This window comes from Erinaceus europaeus, chromosome 17 (assembly GCF_950295315.1).
Source record: "Erinaceus europaeus chromosome 17, mEriEur2.1, whole genome shotgun sequence".
NCBI classification, from domain to species: domain Eukaryota; kingdom Metazoa; phylum Chordata; class Mammalia; order Eulipotyphla; family Erinaceidae; genus Erinaceus; species Erinaceus europaeus.
Window position 1 is genome coordinate 37,613,772 of NC_080178.1, and position 21,321 is coordinate 37,635,092.

The 21,321-nt window shown below is 37.8% G+C and overlaps 1 protein-coding gene across 1 annotated transcript in view; it reads right to left on the minus strand.

Annotated features, from left to right (window-relative positions):
• Window positions 1–4,992: 4,992 nt before the first annotated feature.
• TYR (tyrosinase) overlaps window positions 4,993–21,321 on the minus strand; it is a 114,878-nt gene continuing 98,549 nt past the window's right edge. Inside the window, exons 4-5 of the mRNA XM_007534507.3 lie at window positions 13,314–13,495; window positions 4,993–5,617 (exon numbers count right to left, since the gene is read on the minus strand). Coding sequence (XP_007534569.3) covers window positions 5,391–5,617; window positions 13,314–13,495 — 409 coding nt within the window. The 3' untranslated portion in view covers window positions 4,993–5,390. The remainder of the gene's footprint in view (window positions 5,618–13,313; window positions 13,496–21,321) is intronic.

The following is a 21,321-nucleotide window of genomic DNA, read 5'->3' on the forward strand; positions in this document are numbered from 1 at the left end:
GTGCTTACATTAAAGGAATATATACTCAGAACTGGGATCAGTGCATAAAAAAGTTTGAGACATTCAATCTATTTTTCCCCATCTCATACTGATTAAATAGTGATTTATAAGACTATAGGTTAGTAGGAGTGTGTATTAACACTGTTCCCACCACCAAAGGTCTGTGTCCCTACCCTCACCCCCCTATAGTGAAGATGAAAAAAGAAAAAAATGAAAATCTACCCTCTCCCTTCTGTGGACCCTCTCCCTCCCTCCAGAGTTTTTTTTTTTTTTTTTTTTTTTTTTTAACTTTGGTGCAACACTCCAAACTTAGATTCTGGTTTGTGTTTCCTTTTCTTTTTCAGCTTCTGTTTATGAGTGGAATCATCCCATACTTGGCTTTGTCTTTCTGACTTATCTCACTTAGTAACTCCTTCTAGCTCCATCCAAGATAGGTCAGAGAAGGTGGGTTCATTATTCTTGATAGCTGTGTAGTATTCCATTCTCTATATCTTCCACAACTTTCTCAACCACTTATATATTGTTGGGCACCTGCGTTGCTTCCAGGTTTTGGTTATTATAAACTGTGCTTCTATGAACATAGGTGTACACATATCTTTTTGGATGGAGGTGATTGAATTCTTAGGATATATCCCTAGGAGAGGAATCACTGGGTCATATGGAAGGTCCATTTCTAGCCTTGTGAGTGTTCTCCAGACTGCCCTTCACAGAGGTTGGACCAAATTACATTTGCAACCAGCAGTGCAGGAGGGTTTCTTTGTCCTCACAACCTCTCCAGCATCTGTTGCTGCTGTCGTTTGTGAGACATTCTCACAAGTGTGATATGGTATCTCCCTGTTGTCTTTATTTGCATTTCTCTGACATTCAGTGGCCTGGAACAATTTTTAATATGTTTGTTGGCCTTTTGTATTTCTTCTATAGTGAAAATTCTGTTCATATCCCATGTCTATTTTTGGATGGGGTCATTTGCTTTTTTGTTGCTAAGTTTGATGAGCTCTTTATATATTTTGACCAGGACCCAAGAGACAGAGCACATGTGTACATGTACCTATAAATTAGGGAAAAATATATACCTTAAAGCAAAAGTGCACAATAGTTTCCAGTGACCCAATAAGTGCAGCAAGCAAGTAGAAAGACCTAAAAAAGACACCATGAAATACACAAATAGTTTCTACTTGGACCTAGATACTCTCCCCATCTACTTCTTGTTTTACTTCCCTCAGTCACTCCAAGTCTAACCTTGTCAGACAAAGTAAGGGTTATAAAAGTTGTATAAGGGCAAGAGACCAGTATACTTTAATTATGGCTCTTTTGGTTACTACCAGGCCACCCCATCACCCAGGGCTCTAGTCAGGGAATCGTGGGATTCTCACATGGACATGATGGGCTTAGACCTCTAATAGATGCTTCTCTCCACTATCACTGGTCATATCCATCAGGAATAATATAGTGTACAGGGCCCCTATAGGATATTGTTCTCAATGTAAAACAACAATAGTAGGGACTGCCCCATTCTCTGAAGGGAGGTTGGGCAGAAATACTACTTGAGAAAGATGGGTCCAGCAATGAGTGCAGCCTAAAATGTTTCTAGTACAGAGGATACACAGGGTCCTGCACCGAATTTGGGTCCCAGATCAAAGACGGTGTTTTTCAGTTAACTATATTTATATACATTTCCCATATTTGGGAGCTACTCTCTTCCCTGAGCCAACTTTCTAGTCCTATTTCCAAATCTGAAACCATCTCCCCAGACAATACCTTTGGCATATCTCCATGTTAGTTGTTGGGCTCAGGCAAAAATTACTAAAATCATGATCCTCCTGGTATATATCTCAAACAGACCTAGTTTTTCCAAAATGGAGACCCCAAGTCTCATCTGCTATACTTCTGTCTTTAGGTTCTTGATTATTTAACACTTTGTTCTGCTTTATATTGTAATGCTTTCAACAACCAAGTTGCAGATGCTACTATGGTGTCAACTTGACTTCACTGGGCAGAAGACCTCATCAGTGTATCCTGGAACATGACCTTCCCAGAGCTGTGCCCCACTAGGGAAATGTAAGGACAGGTTGGGAATATTGATTGACCAGACAATACCCAGGTTCAGCAGAGAAGCAATTACAGAAGCCAGATCTTCTACCTCCTACACTCCATGACCCTGGATCTATGCTCCCAGTAGTATAAAGGATAGGAAAGCTTTCAAGGGAGGTGGTGGAATACATAGCTCTGGTAGTGGTTATTGTGTGCAATTGTACCCCTCTTATGCTATGGTCTTTTCAATATTTTTTATTTTATGAATGAATTAAAAAATTATAACAGACCCATAGGCACTGGATAATAGCAACTGAGCTCTGATGACTGGCATTCTTCCTGAGAGTCTGGGGATTGTTCATAGGATGACTAGAGCATAAAATCATTATTTCTTTGAGCATCAAAGAAGTGTACTTGATGTAATGATATTTAGAAAATGGCAAGTATAGTTTTTTGGTATCCCTCTCTCTCTCTGGTTTGGGGTAATCTCCAGGGGAAAGGTAACGGGCTGGTTCTTTCTCGCTTACGACAGGGGTGACATGAAGTAAAAGACACCAGGGGACTCTTATGCCTAGAATCCTAGAATCCGTAGAATTCGTAGAATCTGTAGAATCCGTTTATTAGCAAAGTGGACATGAGTTAAATAGAAAAGCAACAAAGGTAATTATTGTTGAAATATGTCAGAAATTACAGGTTTCTTAATGGTCAGCATGCCCCTAAGGTAGGGGGCTGGTATGACAGGAATTGATGAGATACAAGACAGTTATTCTCCATGACACAAGCAACTTAATTATCCAAAGGTATTTGAGAGAAGCATAGGGATTAAACCCATAGGGGGAGACAGAGAGAAGATGGATATCAAAAAGCTATATAGTTTGGAATTTCTCTTGTCTGGGGTCTGAGGTGTGTGATGAAGTGTGTGATAAGGTGTGTTCTTCTGTGATCAGAAGGTGACTTTGAATAAGTGAATCTGTGGCCATGTGGCCTGCGGTTAATGGAGGGAAGTACTGGGGTTTCTGTGGGCCTGACAGTCAAGAAGGAAAGAACCAAGTCTGAGTTTCCCCCCTTATGCTCACCTCTGTTGAGAGAGACTTACCAAGAGGTTATCTTCTCAGACCTCCATCCAGGGGCAGGGGTGGTTCTCCCTAAGCTCTATCAGGCTTACACATGGTCCCAACAATAGTTAAGTTTTAAACATCCCCACCTGCATTTTGATGGCTTCTGCCTCATGAAAAAGTTTTCTGGCCTTCTATATAATGTACAATTATTTGGAATTTGTATCTTGATATTTACTCCTTGATGCATGCTCACTTAAAGAACATCTTTGATCTTCCTCATTCCTTTTTGATGCTATGCATAATTTTGTGGAAAAAAAAAAGCTCTGTTGTAGTTCTCCCTGTTATTTATCACTTGACACTGTCACATCTCTAGATGTTTTGTGTGATAATAACTTGAAGGGATAGTAACTTGACATATCTCTTTAGATTATCAGATTGGTATCTGAAGTTACTCCCTTTCAACCTTGAGATTCAACAGATATCAGTGTTCTAGTATTTAGCTAGTGGTTCTCCACCTCCAGTACTAGTCATAAGTGACTTCTTACTATTTTCCAACAATATATATTTTCTATGTTTGGAAAAAATCTAAGGATTGGGCAGGTATATTTTATTGGACTAAATTATGTTCAGAATGACTTCTACCCATTGGTCCAACTCTGTCATGCCCATTCAAAATTTCATTTTCACTATTTTTAGGAAGGCAATGGGACTCAATTTTCAAGTAGCAGAATTATCTGGAGATTCTAATTTAAGATTTAATAGCAAAGAAAAATAGAAATTAGTTATTTTACTTAAACTGTGAATAGGCTAATATTTATGTTTTTTATCAACCTTCAAAAGTTTTTTTTTAATTTTTTATATTTATTTATTTATTTTCCCTTTTGTTGCCCTTTTTTTTTTAAAATTGTTGTTGTAGTTATTGTTGTTGTTATGGATGTCGTCGTCGTTGTTAGATAGGACAGAGAGAAATGGAGCGAGAAGAGGAAGACAGAGGGGGGAGAGAAAGATAGACACCAGCAGACTTGCTTCACCACCTGTGAAGCAACTCCCCTGAAGGTGGGGAGCCAGGGTTTGAACTGGGATCCTTACACCGGTCCTTGCACTTTGCGCCATGTGCGCTTAACCCGCTGCGCTACTGCCCAACTCCCCTTCAAAAGTTTTGTATCATTTTAAATGTTTTCTAATAAAGTAAATTGTGTTGAAAGGTAAATAAAAATAAAGTCTCTTAAACTATAAATATATTTATTACATATGTCTTCAGATGGTAACTTAAGTCAGATTTCTTAGGGTGGGGGTGGAGGACTATTTGCAGTGACCCTCCAAAACATAGGAATTTGGGGAATCCAGCAGTGGCAAACTCAGTTGAGCATATATGTCACCATGTGCAAGGACTCAGGTTCAAGTCCTTGGTCCCCATATGTAAGAGGGAAGTTTTGAGAGTGATGAAGCAAATCTGCAAGTGTCTCTCTTTCTTTGATCAGCTTACTCTTACTTCTTTATGTCTCTCTGTCTCTATCCAATACATAAATAAATAAATTTTAAAACAAAACATAGAACTTTAACTGAAAATAGTTGAAGGCAGTTTTCTTTTTTGAAGGATATACATATACATATACATTACTTATGGCAGCAATGAAGTTGGGAGGGAGAGAGAGAGAAGACCAGATATCACTCTAATATGTGCTGTCAGGGGTTGATCTTTGACCTTCATGCTTGAGAGTCTAACACTTTATCCGCTATGCCACCTTTCAGACTGCTGAAGTTCATAATATATTTTGGAGTAGGTATGTAAATATAAGGAAACATAGCTTCTTAAGGAAAAAAGAAAACAAACTCAAAAGTTGGTATAAAATTGACATTGCTTTATTAAAATCAAGAAAGAGGAGACAACAGAAAGTGAATGTGTCATAAAGCAGTCAGCAGGGAAAATTACAGTTTTTTCCCAAATTTTGTAAGAGCCCTTTAATTCAGATATAAGTAACAGTTGCTTGTTACCAAAATTCCCCTTTCTTCAGAAATAGGAACTGGCAGACAGCTGTCAAAGTCTGAGCAAAACCAGCCATGGGAGCATAGAAGTGTCTGTCTTACCTGAGTTGTTTTGTATTTGATTATAATTATGTAAATGGTGTTCACAGCCAGAACCCATGATTTTCTCTTAGGGTTAGGGTTAGGGTAAAGGTTAGGATTAGGGTTAGGGTTAGGGTTAGGGTTAGGGTTAGGGTTAGGGGTTCTGGAGATTTGAACAACCCTTGATTCAGCATCTGTTTACACTCTTAGGCCTATTTCTGTTGTGTAAGCCTTTTATAACTGGCTCTGATACAGTATGTTGTGGTAATCCTCCTTTTCCATGAGTAGTGGCTGTCTTTCTTCAGCGACCTGCTTCTTCTTGTGATGACAGCATAGGCTTGCTAGCCTTCTCAGGACAGCTGTGAGAATAGCCCCCAGAAAAGCTGCTCCAAGGAGCCATGGCCAAATCATTCCAGCTTGTTCCAAGTAAGGCTTAATGTAATCTTGAAAAAAGTCTGCATCTGAAAGGACAAGATATTCATATATTTTTAACTGTTGTTATCACTTTTGCTGCCATCATCACCATCACAAGCAGCATTATCATACTCTTTTTTTTTTAATTTCTTTATTGAGGTTTAATGGTTTACATTTGACAGTAAAATACAATAGTTTGTACATGTATAACATTTCCCATTTTTCCACTTAACAATTCAATCCCCACTAGGATCTCCTCTGCCATCATGTTCCAGGACCTGAACGTTTCCCCACCACCCCAAAGTCTTTTACTTTGGTACAATACAAAGTATCATGATCTTTAAATGGTTGTTGGACTGAAACATATGGGTCTGAATGTCAGTTGTGCTACTTTGGAGCTATAAGAATTCAGACTGGGGGTGTTTGAACCAAACTGCCATACTCCATGTCCACAGAGAAGCAATTACAGACACCAGATCTTCGATGTTATCACCCTATAATAATCATGGGTCTATACTCTCAGAGGGATAAAGAATAGGAAACCTTCCACTGGAGGGGATGAGACATGGAACTCTTGTGAAAACTATATAGAATTGTACCCCTGCTATTTTACAATCTTGTTATCATTATTAAATCACTAATCAAAAATTAAGATAGATAAAAAGGGAAAAAGAAAAGTAAAACTACATTAAATCTTAAGTTTAGCCCTCATGGATGGGACCATCCTTGCCTAATAATCCCAAGAAGTCATTGCCAAACCAGATTGTCTCCTAGAGGGCCCAGATGTATGGAGAGGGAACATTGTATGTATGATGTACATTTTTTATTATTTATATAGTAAAATAGTTTTTAAAATTATGTATGTTTGACCCTAAATCACATTCTCTTCCCCATATCCCTTCTATGGAGATAAGTAGGAACCTGTTTTCACCTCTCGTGAAGTGGGTTCAAATCCTCATTCTTGCACATTGTGATATGTGTACTTAACCAGGTGCACCATCAACCTGCATTGCCCCCTGGAATGTTTCTTTTTTAATCAAAATAATTTTCAAAAGCTGACTTCTTACTTATAAAGCCCAGCATTCATCCCCACCAAAACTATAAATAAATCTTCCCTGATGTTAGTGGTGCAATAGGGTCAAAACTCTGTTAATTTCTCTTTTCACTTCTCTCTCTTCTGTTCCTGAGACTTTTCTTTTGCCTACTACCTCTGACAGTCTTACCACTTATTATGAAAATTTAAGCAATGCTGCAAATAAACACTTCATCAGGAAGGGATAATAACTTATAATTAATAAGAACTATGATATAAATTATAGTAAAATGTTTTATTTGAATGAAATTTTAATTGTAAGCGAGGAAAGCCAATCAATAGAAAGTAAAACAGAAACTTAAAATGTGAACGTTGCTGTCTTCAAATACACAAGTTATTTTTTTAAATTAAAATTTGAAATTACTTACAAGACTATAGATAGTTGTTTTTGATAAAGGATGAGAAAGAAGTAGAGCAGAAGAGCAAAAGAAGAACAGAGAGAAAGAGCCATCTTTAGCACTGCTCTGTCATTCATAAATTCCCCTCTGCAGGTGGGGATCAAAGATTAGAAGGTTGATATTTGTGTATGATAATATGTGCACTTTAGCAGGTGGGACACCACCAGGACTATAAATGCCTATTAATCACTCCATCTGCTTTAGTCACTGCAGTATGTAGTACATTTAAAATGTGTATCATAATATGGAGTACAAAATAATTACACATTAAATATGACTTCCATTTATTTTTGTTTACCATTCAGTTCAATTCAAGTGCTCTTATAATTTTTATATTATGTCTGTCCGCTGCAAGTGGCTCACTTTATAGAGCGCAATGTTACCAAGTGTATCAGCTCAGGTTTCTCTTCTTTATCTATAGAGTGTCTCTCCTTATGCTTCTAACAAAACTACCTCTGAGACTCTGAGAACTATGGTGGTTATTGTTGGAGGTGTGAGAATGGGGTTACAAAACTTTAGTGGTGGGTATGGAGTGGAACTATACCCCTGCAATCTTATAAGATATGGGAAAATGTTCAGAACAGATATGCCAGCATGCCATGTTTTGTACTGGCCATAGACTTATGTAATATCTGACCTAGTTACTTTGTATGGCCATCAAGGATATGTAACTGCTCATAGGTAAGTGTCAATGGAGCTAAAACTCCAAGTGCCACAGCACCTGCCCACTGCCAATTGGAACCTGATATAAATGAGGGGATGCATAACTGCTGGCCATTATAGCCATAAAATCTACTGAGATCCCTTTGGGAATGTGACTTAGAGAAGACCTGAAACACTGTTAAAGGGGATCTTTGGCTCTGTCTCCCTTTATTAGTGTTACAACTCTATACGGATTTTACCCTCCATTTGTTTTCCTTATAAGACTGTTCTGCTAATATAAACTGTCTTAAAATTCCTCTGAATCATCTTGGAAAGAACCAATTAAAAAGCGAGGAACTCAAGATATTGCTGCTGCACCCCATGTAGTTTTCAATTCAGCTGAGAGATCAATGTCCAATCACCCTGTACATTTTAACACCACACACATATTGAATGACATTGTTCTTGTATTGTAGGTTATGAGTTACCCCACAGTCAGCCACTATTAAATCAGTAATAATTTTAAAATTCACTATTGAGTATTAGGTAAAAAAGTATTGAGGTAGAACACTTGTGTGAAAGATATCTAGGGTCTAAAAATAATATCTTTTGTGTAGAACAATATAGAAAATTAGACTGGAGTTCTATATTTGCCACTACTAACTTTGTGACCTAAAACAACTCACTTGTACATTAAAAATTATGAATTAATATTCAAGGACATAGAAAGAGATACAAAGAATTGAAAGATATTCCTTACTTGTGGATTTGAATAATTAACATAATCAAAGTAACCATTCTACCCAGATCCATATACAGATTTAAGATTTATTAAGTTCCCATCAAATTTCTTTAAGGGATAAAAGAACAAAAGCTACAAGAGTTTATCTGGAACCAAAAATACCAAAGATTGTCAAAGCAATCTTGAGAAACAACAAAACTGGAGGCATCATATTTCTTGAAATCAAATTATAATAAAGGTCTATGAAAACTCCTTGGTACATGAACCAAAATATATCCCATATAGGCCAATGGGATAGAATTAAAAGCCTAAAAATAAGAAAATACTTACAGAAAAATATTTATAAGAAAATACTTCAGGGGCCAGGTGGTGGCGCACCTGGTTGAGCACACACATTATAATGTGCAAGTACCCAGGTTCGAGCCCCCAGTCCTCACCTGCAGGGGAAAGCTTCACAAGTGGTGAAGCAGAGCTGCAGGTGTCTCTCTCACCCTCTCTATCCCTCCCTTCCCTCTTGATTTCTAATGGTCTCTATCCAATAAATAAATAAAGATAATTAAAAAAACAAAAAAGGAAATACTTCAATAAATTGTGAAGTATTCTGCCAATGTTTTCTTCTACATATTTGATAGTTTTTGGTCTAGTGTCCATGTCAGTGATCTATCTGGAGTCTAGTTAGGCACAAACTGACATTTTTATGTTTCAGAAATATCCTCAAAGGCTCAAATCTAACAGCTAAGAAAAAAAAACCAAAAATAATCCATACTGAAAATGTTTGTACAGAATAGATAACCACCACCAAAACAGAAAGATACCTATTGAAATGGGAGAATATCTTTATATGCCATATATCAGATAAGAGTTTAATAACCAAGATACATAAAGTACTCACTGAACTCAGCAACAAGAGAACACACCAACAAAAATGGGACAAGGAAATCAACAGAATCTTAACTGAAGAAGAGATTCAGGGGGATGAGTGGTATCGCAGCAGGTCAAGTGAGATAACACCCAGCACAAGGACCAGCATAAGGATCCTGGTTCGAGCCTCAGCTCCATATTGCAGGGGGGTCACTTCACAAGCAGTGAAGCAGGTCTGCAGGTGTCTATCTTTCTCTCCTCCTCTCTATCTTCCACTCCTCTCTCAATTTCTTTCTGTCCTATCCAACAACAACAACAATTATAACAACAATAACAATAACAACCACAACAAGGACAACAAAATGGGAAAAATAGCCCCTAGAAACAGCGGATTCATAGTGTTGGAAGATGGGGCCCACTGTCCCAGAAAGTCCAGGCCATTCTTTCCATGAGGTCCAAGCGGGTTGACCCCCAACTCTCCCTTCGGTTGAAACAAGGGCAAGTTTTTCTGACCTCCTGAACTAAGGATGGATGGCTTCTCTGGAATGGGGACACATGCTTCTCCTCTCCCCTTAAAACAAAGGCCATCATTTACTGTACATTGTGTTTGGCCTAACCTAAAGGATACCACATATATTCTTTTGTTCAACTACCCTCCTCCCTCCCCTCTCCCTGAGTTGCCTGTAATTTACTTCTGGGGAACTATACATTGTGAACTATACATTGATCAAACCTTATATGTTAATTCTTCACTTGTGATCAATAGTTTGTAGGTCAAAATGTTGCTATGCATTTTGTTTCTCTGTGCTTGGGTTAATGATTACCTTGTTCTACCTGGGTAATGGGTATAATTGTCTGCTTTCTCTCTCTCAGTAAACTAGTTGCCCACCTTTCTGAGATCATTCCTGGAGTTGAATGTGTCTGAGATTCTCTCTGCACACATGCCCCTGACATGCACAGTTACCCGGGACTCCCTAGGGAGCTGCTCTGACCCTCGTCACCAGTGGCCAGAGGGGTGGGGAACCCAGAGAGGCCTGCATCATAGTGCTGGCCTGGAGGCAAAAAAAAAAATAAGATATACAAAGGATCAACAGTCTTATGAGATGTTATAAAAGCCACTAATTATCAGAATGTAAATAAAGACAGCAGTGAGATAATACCTAACACCTGTGAGAATAGTGTACATTAGAAAAGACAGAAACATCAACTGTTGGAGAGGCTATCGGAGGAAAGGAACTATGATACATTGCTGGTGGTAATGCAAATTGGTCTAGACCTTGTGGAAAACAGTCTGGAGAGTTCTCAAAACCCTTGAAATAAATCTACATTATTACCCATCTATTTCTGTCTTGGGGACTTACTTATCCAAAAGAAACAAAAACACCTACACAGAGAGAATTTTGTACACCTATTTTCATAGCAATACAATTCACAACAGCTTAAATTTGGAAGCCATCTGGATGTACAGATGACAGATGAGTGTCCATAAAAATTTTGGTCTAGAGAGTCGGGCTGTAGTGCAGCGGGTTAAGCGCAGGTGGCGCAAAGCACAAGGACCGGCATAAGGATCCCGGTTCCAACCCCGGCTCCCCACCTGCAGGGGAGTCGCTTCATAGGCGGTGAAGCAGGTCTGCAGGTGTCTATCTTTCTCTCCTCCTCTTTGTCTTCCCTTCCTCTCTCCATTTCTCTCTGTCCTATCCAACAACAACAACAACAATAAAACAACAAGGGCAACAAAAGGGAATAAATAAAATAAATATAAAAAAAGTTTTGGTCTATACATAATGAAATACAACTCAACTTTAAAAAATAATGAAGTTATCTCCTTTGTTCCATCTTTGGATAAAACTTGAAGGAATAATGATAAATGAGATAAATCAAAAAGAGAAGTAGAACTACTAAATATATTTCTTCATAGGTGGAACTTGATAAATAAAGACAAAGAGGAAACAGAGCAAAACTTGGACTGCATGCGGTATACTTCACCAAAGCAAAGGACTCTGGGAAAGGAGAGCAAGGAGAAGGTGGGTGGGGTCCTGGTGCATGATAGTGGAAAATGACCCAATTTGGGTTGGGAGTAGTGTACAGATACCAAGGATGAGGAGATAGAAACTACTCATGTGTCAACAACTGTCTGGTAAACCATTATATATCCCCAAAAACATGTATCAGTAAATAAAATAATTACAAATTTGAAAAATTAATATCCTGATTTTTAACTGATTTAATGTTGACAAGATTGTAGGACAAGAGGGGTATAATTCCACACAATTCCCACTACCAGAGTTCCACACCTCATCCCCTTTATTGGAAACTTTCTTATTCTTTATCCCTCTGGGAGCATGGACACTTCTGGATCCATGATTTTTATCCTGATTTTTTATGACCTGTTATTTTTCAATAGAAGGAAATGGAGGGGTGAAGGAGCTACTATAGTGGTTATGCAAAAAGACTTTCATGCTTGAGGCTCCAAAGTTCCAAGTTCAACCCCCCATATCTCCATAATATATAGTTGAGAAGTCTCTATTTTTCTCTTGGTATCTCTTTATATATTCCTCTCTCCCATCTCTCTTTCCCTCTTTTATTAAACTAAAACACATGCAATATATTTAAGAAAAGAACTTTTTTAAAAAGAGAAGGAAATGGAATCCATTATTCTTTTGACTCAAAAAAAAAAAAAAGCAGAATCCCTGACCACATTGCCACTTTGCACATTCTCTATAATTTCTCTATAATTTTTACAAAGAAAATGTCTCCTTTGCCAAGCATTTTATCATCCCTCTATTAGCTATAATTTCCAGTTAAATAATAGTAGTTCAATTAAAACCAGATATTTTCAAACAGTAGTCTCCTTAAAAGATAAAAATACATATATCTAAATTATGGTTCTACTATTGTTCCTTAATTGTGATTTTTATCATAACATAGGTAGAAGATCTAAGGCAAGATATCTGAATTGTCTAAGCCTCTGTTTTTCCATCTATTAAAAGGAAAGAGAAATAATGGCATCTACTTCAAAAAGTAGTTATGAAGATTGGTGATGCAGGTCTGCATCTCTATCAGTCCTCCTTTCTCAATTTCTTTCTGTCCTACCCAATACAAAATGGAAAGAAAAGGGGAAAAAATGCCACCAGTAGCTGTGGATCCATGTGTAAGCACTTATTTATTTATTTATTTATTTATTTATTTATTTTGATGAGCCAGAGAGAGAGCAGAGCATTGCTTAGCTTTGGTTTACAGTGATTCTAGATTAAATTTGGGACCTCATAGCCTCAAGTATAAAAGTCTTTTGTATAACCATTATCATAATTGTATCTGATTACTATTATTGTTAATTGGGCTTAGAATCAGTATGCCAATATACTAACTTCTTTTTGCCCCCTTTCTCTCTTTGTGCATCTCTCTCTTTCTTCCTTCCTTCTTTTTTTTCCTTCCTTTCTCCCCTTCTCCTTAAATTTTTTTTTATCTTTCTTCTTCTTAAAAGGGCATTGTTCAACTCTATCTTATGATGGTGTCAGGGACAGAAACTGGTACATTAAAGTCTCAAAAATTCAGAGACCAAAATAAAATTTCCCATGGTTACATAGTAATCAGTTGATAGAATCATGTTTCAAAGGAATTTTTCTTATTTTAATTCTATTTATTATTTTTGTTTTGTTTTTCGTTTTTGTTGCCTTTTTTTGTAGTTATTATTGTCATTGTTGGAAAAGACAGAGAGAAATAGAGAGAGGAGGGGAGACAGAGAGGGGGAGAGAAAGACAGATACCAGCAGACCTGCTTCACCACTTGTGAAGCGACCCCCCTGCAGGTGAAAGAGCCTTGAAACTGGGTGAATATAATAATAGATCACCAATAAGTTAAAAGTTATGATGTCCTTTTCCAATTTAAATTAGCTGTGGTTAGAATTGTAAAAAAAATATTTAAAATGTTTTATGCTCTTTTTCAAAATAAATTGGTTATAGAGATACAATGTCTTATATAAAAATAAAAATAAATAAAAAATTTACCTGGCTCTTGTAGATAGCTATAGTCATAGCCTAAATCTCTGGATGAGATGAAGAAATCACCATTTCTGTATAGTGGAATGAAAGGTACCATGTAGGACTCCCGGTTATGCCCAATAGGTGCATTGGCTGCTGGGTAGACTTCTTGGGGAGGACGATGCCTTCGGAGCCACTGCTCAAAAATGCTACAGAGGAAAGGATTACTGAGAATCAGAAGCATTGTTTCTAAATTAAATATTTGAAATTCTAATAGATAAAAAGGCTTCTTAAAAACTGGAAAAATACCTAACATAGTAAGAAAGAATCAATTAAAAAAAACGTTAAAAATGCTATTCAAAAGACTCTTAGTTAGGGGGCAGTTTTCAGGTCCTGGAACGGCAGAGGAGGACCTAGTGGGGGTTGAATTGTTATATAGAAAATTGGTAAATGTTATGCATGTAATAACTATTGTGTTTTACTCTGGACTATAAACCATTAATCTCCCAATAAAGTAATAAAAAAACTGGAAAAATAAAGCCAAATATTTTGTAAGTTACAAGTCATTTTGTCAGCCCTTGATCAAGCTCAAGGCTCATTTGACAGAAATATTTGAAGATCACACTGAAAAGGAAATTTCATGGATGATGAAGGAAACTTATGTGCCAAGCTAAGATCAGAATGCTGTGGAATAAAAGTAATTCTACAGTTGACTAACAGATATATGTTAAATTGTGTCTCGTCTCAAGGAGAGTTAGTTCAATATAAAATACTACAGTTTGGTCATTAATTTGTCATTATCAAGGTTATCAATCATTTGAATCTTCTTTATATGTTTGGGGATGTATATGTTTGTGACCCCAACAGGAGTTTGGGAAAATTAGTATATGAATGATGTCAGCCTGAGGTGGGGACACACAAGGGAATGTATAAAAGCACAGACTGGGAGCAGCTCGCTCTCTTGATCCTATGACCTCCACCATAGACTCTCCATTTGCCATGGCTCCAGATTGATCCTGGTCTTTTCACATGTTGATCTTGAGTAAGTTGGTTGCAGACTTTGGACTTTTGCCTACTTTCTTAACTAGACTTCTCCCCTTAAATTCTCAGTGATTTTACTGAATAAACCTCTCTTTTGCTTAACCTTAAATGGAGCCGATTGTTTTGCTGTACCAAGATATCAGCCCAAATAAAGCCTCTATTGTTTAAACCCATTATCAGCTCCCCACTCTGAATCCTTTCCTGCTGCAGCCCAAAGCCCTTTTTAAGTTTCAAATTTTTCTTTCTTTCTTTCTTTTGCCTACAGAGTTATCACTGGGGATCAGTGCCTACACTATGAATCTACTGCTCCTGGAGACCTATTTTTCCCCTTTTTATTGCCCTTGTTGTTTATCATTACTGTTATTATTGTTGTTGTTATTGTTGTCATTGTTGGTGGATAGGACAGAGACAAATGGAGAGAGAAAGGGAAGACAGAGAGGGAGAGATAAAGGTTGACATCTGAAGACCTGATTCATCACTTGTGAAGCGACTCCTCTGCAGGTGGGGAGCCGGGACTTGAACTGGGATCCTGGGTGTGGTCATTGCACTTTGCTCCATGTTGAGGCCTGCCCTCCCTACCAAGTTTCGAATTTCTACATATATGCTTAATGAATTTTGTTGGGAAAAGCTCACCCTCCATGATAGAGAATAAAAACACCTGCACTGATTTCTCATATTCCTCAGGAATTGTGTAAGGCCATATTGTCAATAATCACTCAATTAGATATTTCCATTGAAGATTGATATAAGAGATATTAGCACCAAAAAGTGTCTGGGAAACAGAAGGATGCTCTAGGAGTTTCTAGTGGTTGTGCAAACAGTGCCTAGTGTTAAAGGGCACTGCAGTCTGCAGTTCCTGGGATACCTTAGTCAAATGCATATTTCAAAATGCCAAATATCCTGATGGATGCCTTCTTTGTTCTCACTTATTTTCCCTCACACATTTTGAGCTTGCTTCTTTATTATTTCTGGACTAGCCAAAATATTTTTGTATTTCCAAAAATACAGAAGAAATAAAACTACTGTACTCTGCCATTTGAGGAAGATGAGTCTTGAAATGAGTGCAGCCTAGAATGCTCTAAGCTATGATCATGAATGTGTTGTCAGACCAACAGGGTTGCAGAAGTTACATAGGTTCCTGTGCTGAGTCTACAGTGACTCAGTGTAGCCAGGAAGCCAAAAACGTTGTCATAGAGTACTTTATCAAATATTTTCTACTTAGACCTAGTTACCCTCCTATTTCATTTCCCTCAGTCACTCTAAGGCTAACCTTGTAAGATAAAGTAAGAACTACAAAAGCTGGATAAGGTAAGAGACAGGCACACTTTTAAAAATATATATTTTTATTTATTTGATACAGAGAAATAGAGAGGAGAGAGAAATATAGAGGGGGAAGAGACAGAAATACACCTGTAGCCTTGCTTCACCACTTGTGAAGCTTACCCCCAGGTGGGGAGCAGGGGCTTGAACCTGGGACCTTGTGCACTGTAATGTATGTGTTTAACCAGGTGTGCCACCTCCTGGCCCCAGGCACACTTTAAAGATGGCTCATTTCACCACCACCAGGCAACCCCATTATCTGGTGCCCTGGTCAGCGAATCCTGGGACTGCCATACAGATATGATAGGCCTAGACCTCGGTTCAAGATAGTTTTAAAAGTCCATTCCAGATCAGACATGATAGTCCAAGACCTATGTTCAAGATAATTCTAAAAGTCCATTCCAAGTCAACCAGGCAAGAAAAGGTTATTAAACTAATTGATATTGTAAAGGTAGAAATTGAACTGCCATTATGTGTAGATGTTATAATAATATACCCAGAAAACTCTTAAGACTCCACTAATAATCTGCTATAAGCTGCCTATTGCCGGGAGCCAAAACCTTAGCTAAGTCTCTCACATAACCGGTGAACGGACATTCTGATCATTGTAACTGCGATTACCATCTAACTGTTTGGAAAGTTGCTCACCCACCTCCCTCCCCCCACTACCTTAGCAGAACTTCCTCATGGTGTGTGCTTAAAATGCGGCTGTAAAATAAAATTTTCAGAGCTTGATCAGAAACCTGTCTTGCTCTCATTCTTCGTGTCTCTTGTCCCCTCCATTCTCTCACCCCCTACCCTAGGTTTCCATCGATAACCCCGCAGGCCGGGGCACCTGACGCCCGACGTGGGACCTTTTTGGGTCTGGGGTCCGAGAGAACGTCGCTCCCCGATGGTCGACCAAGGAGCATAGGACCACCACTTCAGAGAAGGAGTGAGTGAAGGTTCGCATAGGATCGCCGCTTTAGCCCAGAGTGAGTGAAGATCAGCGTGGTGATCACCGCAGATTTACCCGTCTGTGAGATTGATCCGTTTTAAGGTAAGAAAGAGCGACGCAATTATGGGACAGGCATTGAGCAAGCATGATTTATTTCTTAGGGGCCTCAAAGAGTCCCTCAAGACACGAGGAACAAGGGTTAAGAAAAAGGATCTCAAAAAGTTTTTCGATTTTGTGAATGATGTTTGTCCATAGTTTCCCTTAGAAGGGACTACTGATGAAAAAAGATGGGCCAGAGTAGGAAACTGTTTAAGAGATAACCTTCTGTTTGTGAGTCTGTCTCTATTCCCATGCCTGATTCAGGAGACTCCATCCCTGAGGCTCCTGCTAAGTCTCCTCCTGTTAAGATTTACCCCTCTTTGACAACCTTAAGACCCCCCACCAAAGATGGGCCTGATGATAGTCTTTCTCTTGAAGAGGCCTTATCCCTTGATGAAGAGATGGCCAAATATCATAGTCCTGACTGGCCACCCCTTTGCTCTTCTTTGTCCAGACCGCCTCCCTATGCCACCACCCCTCCGTTTTGTGCTCCGGTCCTCAACTTGGCTGACACCACCAAGGCTAAAACTCAACTAGCACAAAAAAACAGCTTCCATTAGAAAATTAGTAGAAGAAAAACGAGACCATTTACAATTAGTTAAAGAACTGTGGGCTCTTGATTTGGCATTATCTTAAAACTAGCCAGCAAAAAAAAAAAAAAAAAAAAAAAAATCCAGGTTTTCCCTCTGGCTACCATCAGAGCTCTAACTTAAAAACTATTAATCAGAGAACCAGTACACACTTTTGATAGAAATTTAATGATTTGTTTCTTTAAAACTCTAAAAATGTACCTTAGCCCAGAAAAAAGAATTTCAAAGATTTTTCTCCGCACGGTAAACTAAGCCCACCTGTTCTGTCCGTGCAGCCAATCATGGCACAGAGCTACTGCTCCACAGATTGGCAAATTCAGTCAATCATTCCCCTAAGCCACAAAGGCCCCTCCTGGTGGGGGGTGTAGAGGGTGGAGTTAAGAATCCAAAATCCAAAGTGGTTTTTCAAAAGGAAAATTTTTCTTTTCACCAAAAATTTATGTTTTAAGTCTGTGCTAACCTTGTTTCCATTAATGTGTGTTAACCCCTAAGTAACTAAAGGTTGTTTTAAGTTTTAAATAAGATTCATTTAAGCTAAATGTGGTTTTAAAGATCCCGACTCATAGAGTTGGCACACCTTTACCAGAGTAAAATATAGGACAGTTTCGTCCTTCTGATAGCTAATAACAGCATCAATTCATTAGTTAAAAGATTTTCTGAGATCTCTAGGCATGGTAAAATGCCCCTGCAGTCTCTCTCCCTCTTGTGAGAATTGTAAACCTTAACAGCACCCCAATACCAACTGCCACTGTTTTTTAATTTGTTAATTCCATGCTTGAAATGACTTTCTAGTGACCCAGTCAGTGTAGAGCAATGGCCTTGCCAGGAAAAAAGGGTTAAATGTGGTTTTCCTGGCCTGATAAAAATGTTTCAATTGGCAGATGTGATTCAACAAAATTATTTAGTGTAAAATGGTCATCTAAAAGAAATCTTAACAGTAAAAATTTATTTTGAACATTTCAGCCATGAGGTTTATCTTAGCTTTTTAAGTTACCTATCCAAATCAAAGTGAAAGATCAATTAAGTTATGTACCCACCCTTATTTATAGCTGCCCTAAGGGTGTGATAGCTTTGTGATAAGCAAAGATCCTAACAAACAAAGTTTAACATTTTACTTAAAATTGTTTAAGTGAATTAAAAAAAAAAAAGTTTTTAAAATACTTTCTCAACTAAACAGGCAAAACTGGCTTGGGTTAGTAAAAGATAACACAATGGTTATGTTAATTATCTAACGCCAGAGGCTTTTGCTCTGATAAATGAGGTTTAATTTAAATAAGGTATGTAAAAAAAAAATTTTTTTTTTCCAAATAAAACTTATCAAATAAATATGGGGCGGCCTAATGTAGAGCTGTATAGATGTTTTAGCTAACCTTTTTACATTTTATTAAAGAAGTATGCCCCTGGTTTCCCTGAAAAAGAACTCTAGATATTAAAACATGAGAGACTAGGTAAAAATTTAAGAGAGTTTTATGTCTGATATAGACAAAAATGTTCCGGTTAAAACTTTTATTTCAAAACTTGTTAAGAGATTTTTAAATCTTACTCATGAGTTAGTTACTTTTGCTTTTACAGTGACTTACTCCTTCTAATAAAGTTGTTATTGAGATAACTCCCCTATTTAGAAAAACTACAAAAATTATCAAATAATTGGCTTTTGAGGGTACATATTCTACATGTCAAACTTTAATTAGTTCTTTTAGAGAGTAAAAAAATAAATTTATCTGGCTTGTTTTAAGACACTGTCAGAGGTTTATTCTTGATAAATTAAGATAATACATGGTGCTTCTGGTCTGATAGATTTGTTTTGGCAAATCCTGATTTAACAAAATTAGTACTTTGAACAATTAAGCTATGAGGTCTTATTTTAGCCTTTTAAGTTGCCATATTAGAGTTCTAAAGAGCAAAATCTATTAAGAGTTTTATATCTATGCTTACTCATGATAGCCTTGTGATGAGTAAAGATCTTAGTAAACTAAGTTATAATAGTGTGCTTAAACTGTCTAATCAGTTTAAAATAATGCTAAAAAATGGTAAACATTTTATCATGTCAACACATTAGGTATTGACTTTCTATAACATATTGGTATATTTTAATAAAGAGCCTTCTAAAATCATATGAAAGAACTGAAGCCAATTCTAACCATTAGATCATCAATTAACTTGGTACAAGTTCTCTCCCTAAGTAAATAATTATAGGTACATCTGCACATGAAGAACTGACTGCTCATATGGTAAGATTTAAAACTAAACATTTTAAATTATTTATTTATGGGTGTGTGATGACTCCTAAAGTCACTCATATCCTAAAATTTTTCTCATTTTTTTACAAGCCTCTTAAAATTTTAATGCTTGACCTGCCATAGTGAGAGCACTTTATTGGCTCCTGCATTGTTTAATTAAGATCCTGCTATTCAGACTTTTAAGATTAATCTCCATTGATAAAAGCCAATGCTCTCTGGCAGATTGATGTAATTCACCTGCCCATGTTTAGTAAACAAAAACATTTTTTTTCTCAGTTGATACCTTTTCTAAATTTATGTGGGCTACAGCTCAAACAAGAAAAAGCTCAAAAACCTTAGTAGTCATATGCTCTGTTTTGCTTCAATAGACATCCAATCCATGTATTTTTGTTTCCTTTAGAACATTAAAAGCTCAAAAAATAAAGAAAGAAAGAAGGGGAATGCACCCCCCAATATTCAGTTGGCTAAAGAGTCAATGAAGTAATTATACTAAGCCTTTTTAATATTTACAAAAATTTGAATTGTCCATTTATTATATCTCATTGACAAAGCCACCTACTCTCCCAGCCATAGAGACATATTCTTTTTCTTTTTTCAAAACTGGATGTCCATGTTTGTTTTCCTTTTATTATGGTGGATGACATTATTGCTCTTGCAAAATCCACAGAGTCCCTGTTGGCAAGTCCTTACCACAAAGGACGCCATGGCAGTATATAGTCCAGCTAACCTCACCAGCCTATCCAAGTCTTCTCTTTCTGCTGGCCTACCACTGCTGACTTCATCCTTACATGTTTATTGACTGCTCACTTTTCTCAAAATATTCCTCATGTTCAAAGAACCTCACCTAATGTGTATGCACCTCCTCCGTTTGTGTTTTGGTACAACACCACCCTATATTTTCATGTCAATTCTTTTCTACCTAGTCCTTGCCTCCTAGTTTTGCTTGTTCCACACCTGACCCTCTATGAAGAAAAAGAATTTCATCAGCTGGCACTGACCCACCAGAAGACCAGACGTGCTGTGTTTCTTCCCCTGGACATCACATCCACTGACTGCTTCCCTTAGACCTGCTGGTGGCAGACTAGGACACTTTGATGCCCCTTATGGGGCCCCTGATTAGTCTTTTGTTAATGATTACCTTGGGACCCTTTATTTTTAATAAGATTATTGGCCTTATAAAACAACAAATTGACTCCTTGGCATCGAAACCCTTACAGATATATTACCACAGACTTGATTTGGCTGACAGAGGCTTGGCTGAATCTGAGGGTGACACACCTCTTTTAGCAGCTGCATAAAACTCAGATTTATGCATGCCAGCCTTGGCATGGCGTGGGCACCGGTAAGGGGTGCAGGGCTAAGCACTGCAGGGGGGGACCCTATAGTCTGCCTCTGAGTCCCCCGTGAAGCAAACCTGATTTGCATGGAGGTTGGTGTCAGTCATCAAAACTCTTCGCCATGAGTTTTCCTCACCTTAGAAATAGTGGCTCTTCCTTCCCTCCCGAAAAAGACACCAAGAGCTGTATAAGATGCGGGAAGATCAGTTCTATATTTACCCCGCGGGAGAAATCAGGTCAATACTTCTCCCCTCTGGTTAATGCCTGCTTATCTCTTGATAAGATTCCTAGCTTTTACCCTCAATTGCCGCCTCACTTAAATTGTAAAAAGGGAAGAGCCTATAATTTCTATAAAGTGGTAGTATACAAAGTCATTTCAGGGAGGGCCATATGATGTTTTACCAGGAGGAGTGCACATGTTACCATGCACAAAGATCACTAAGCCCCAAGTCATCACATTCAGGGAAGAAG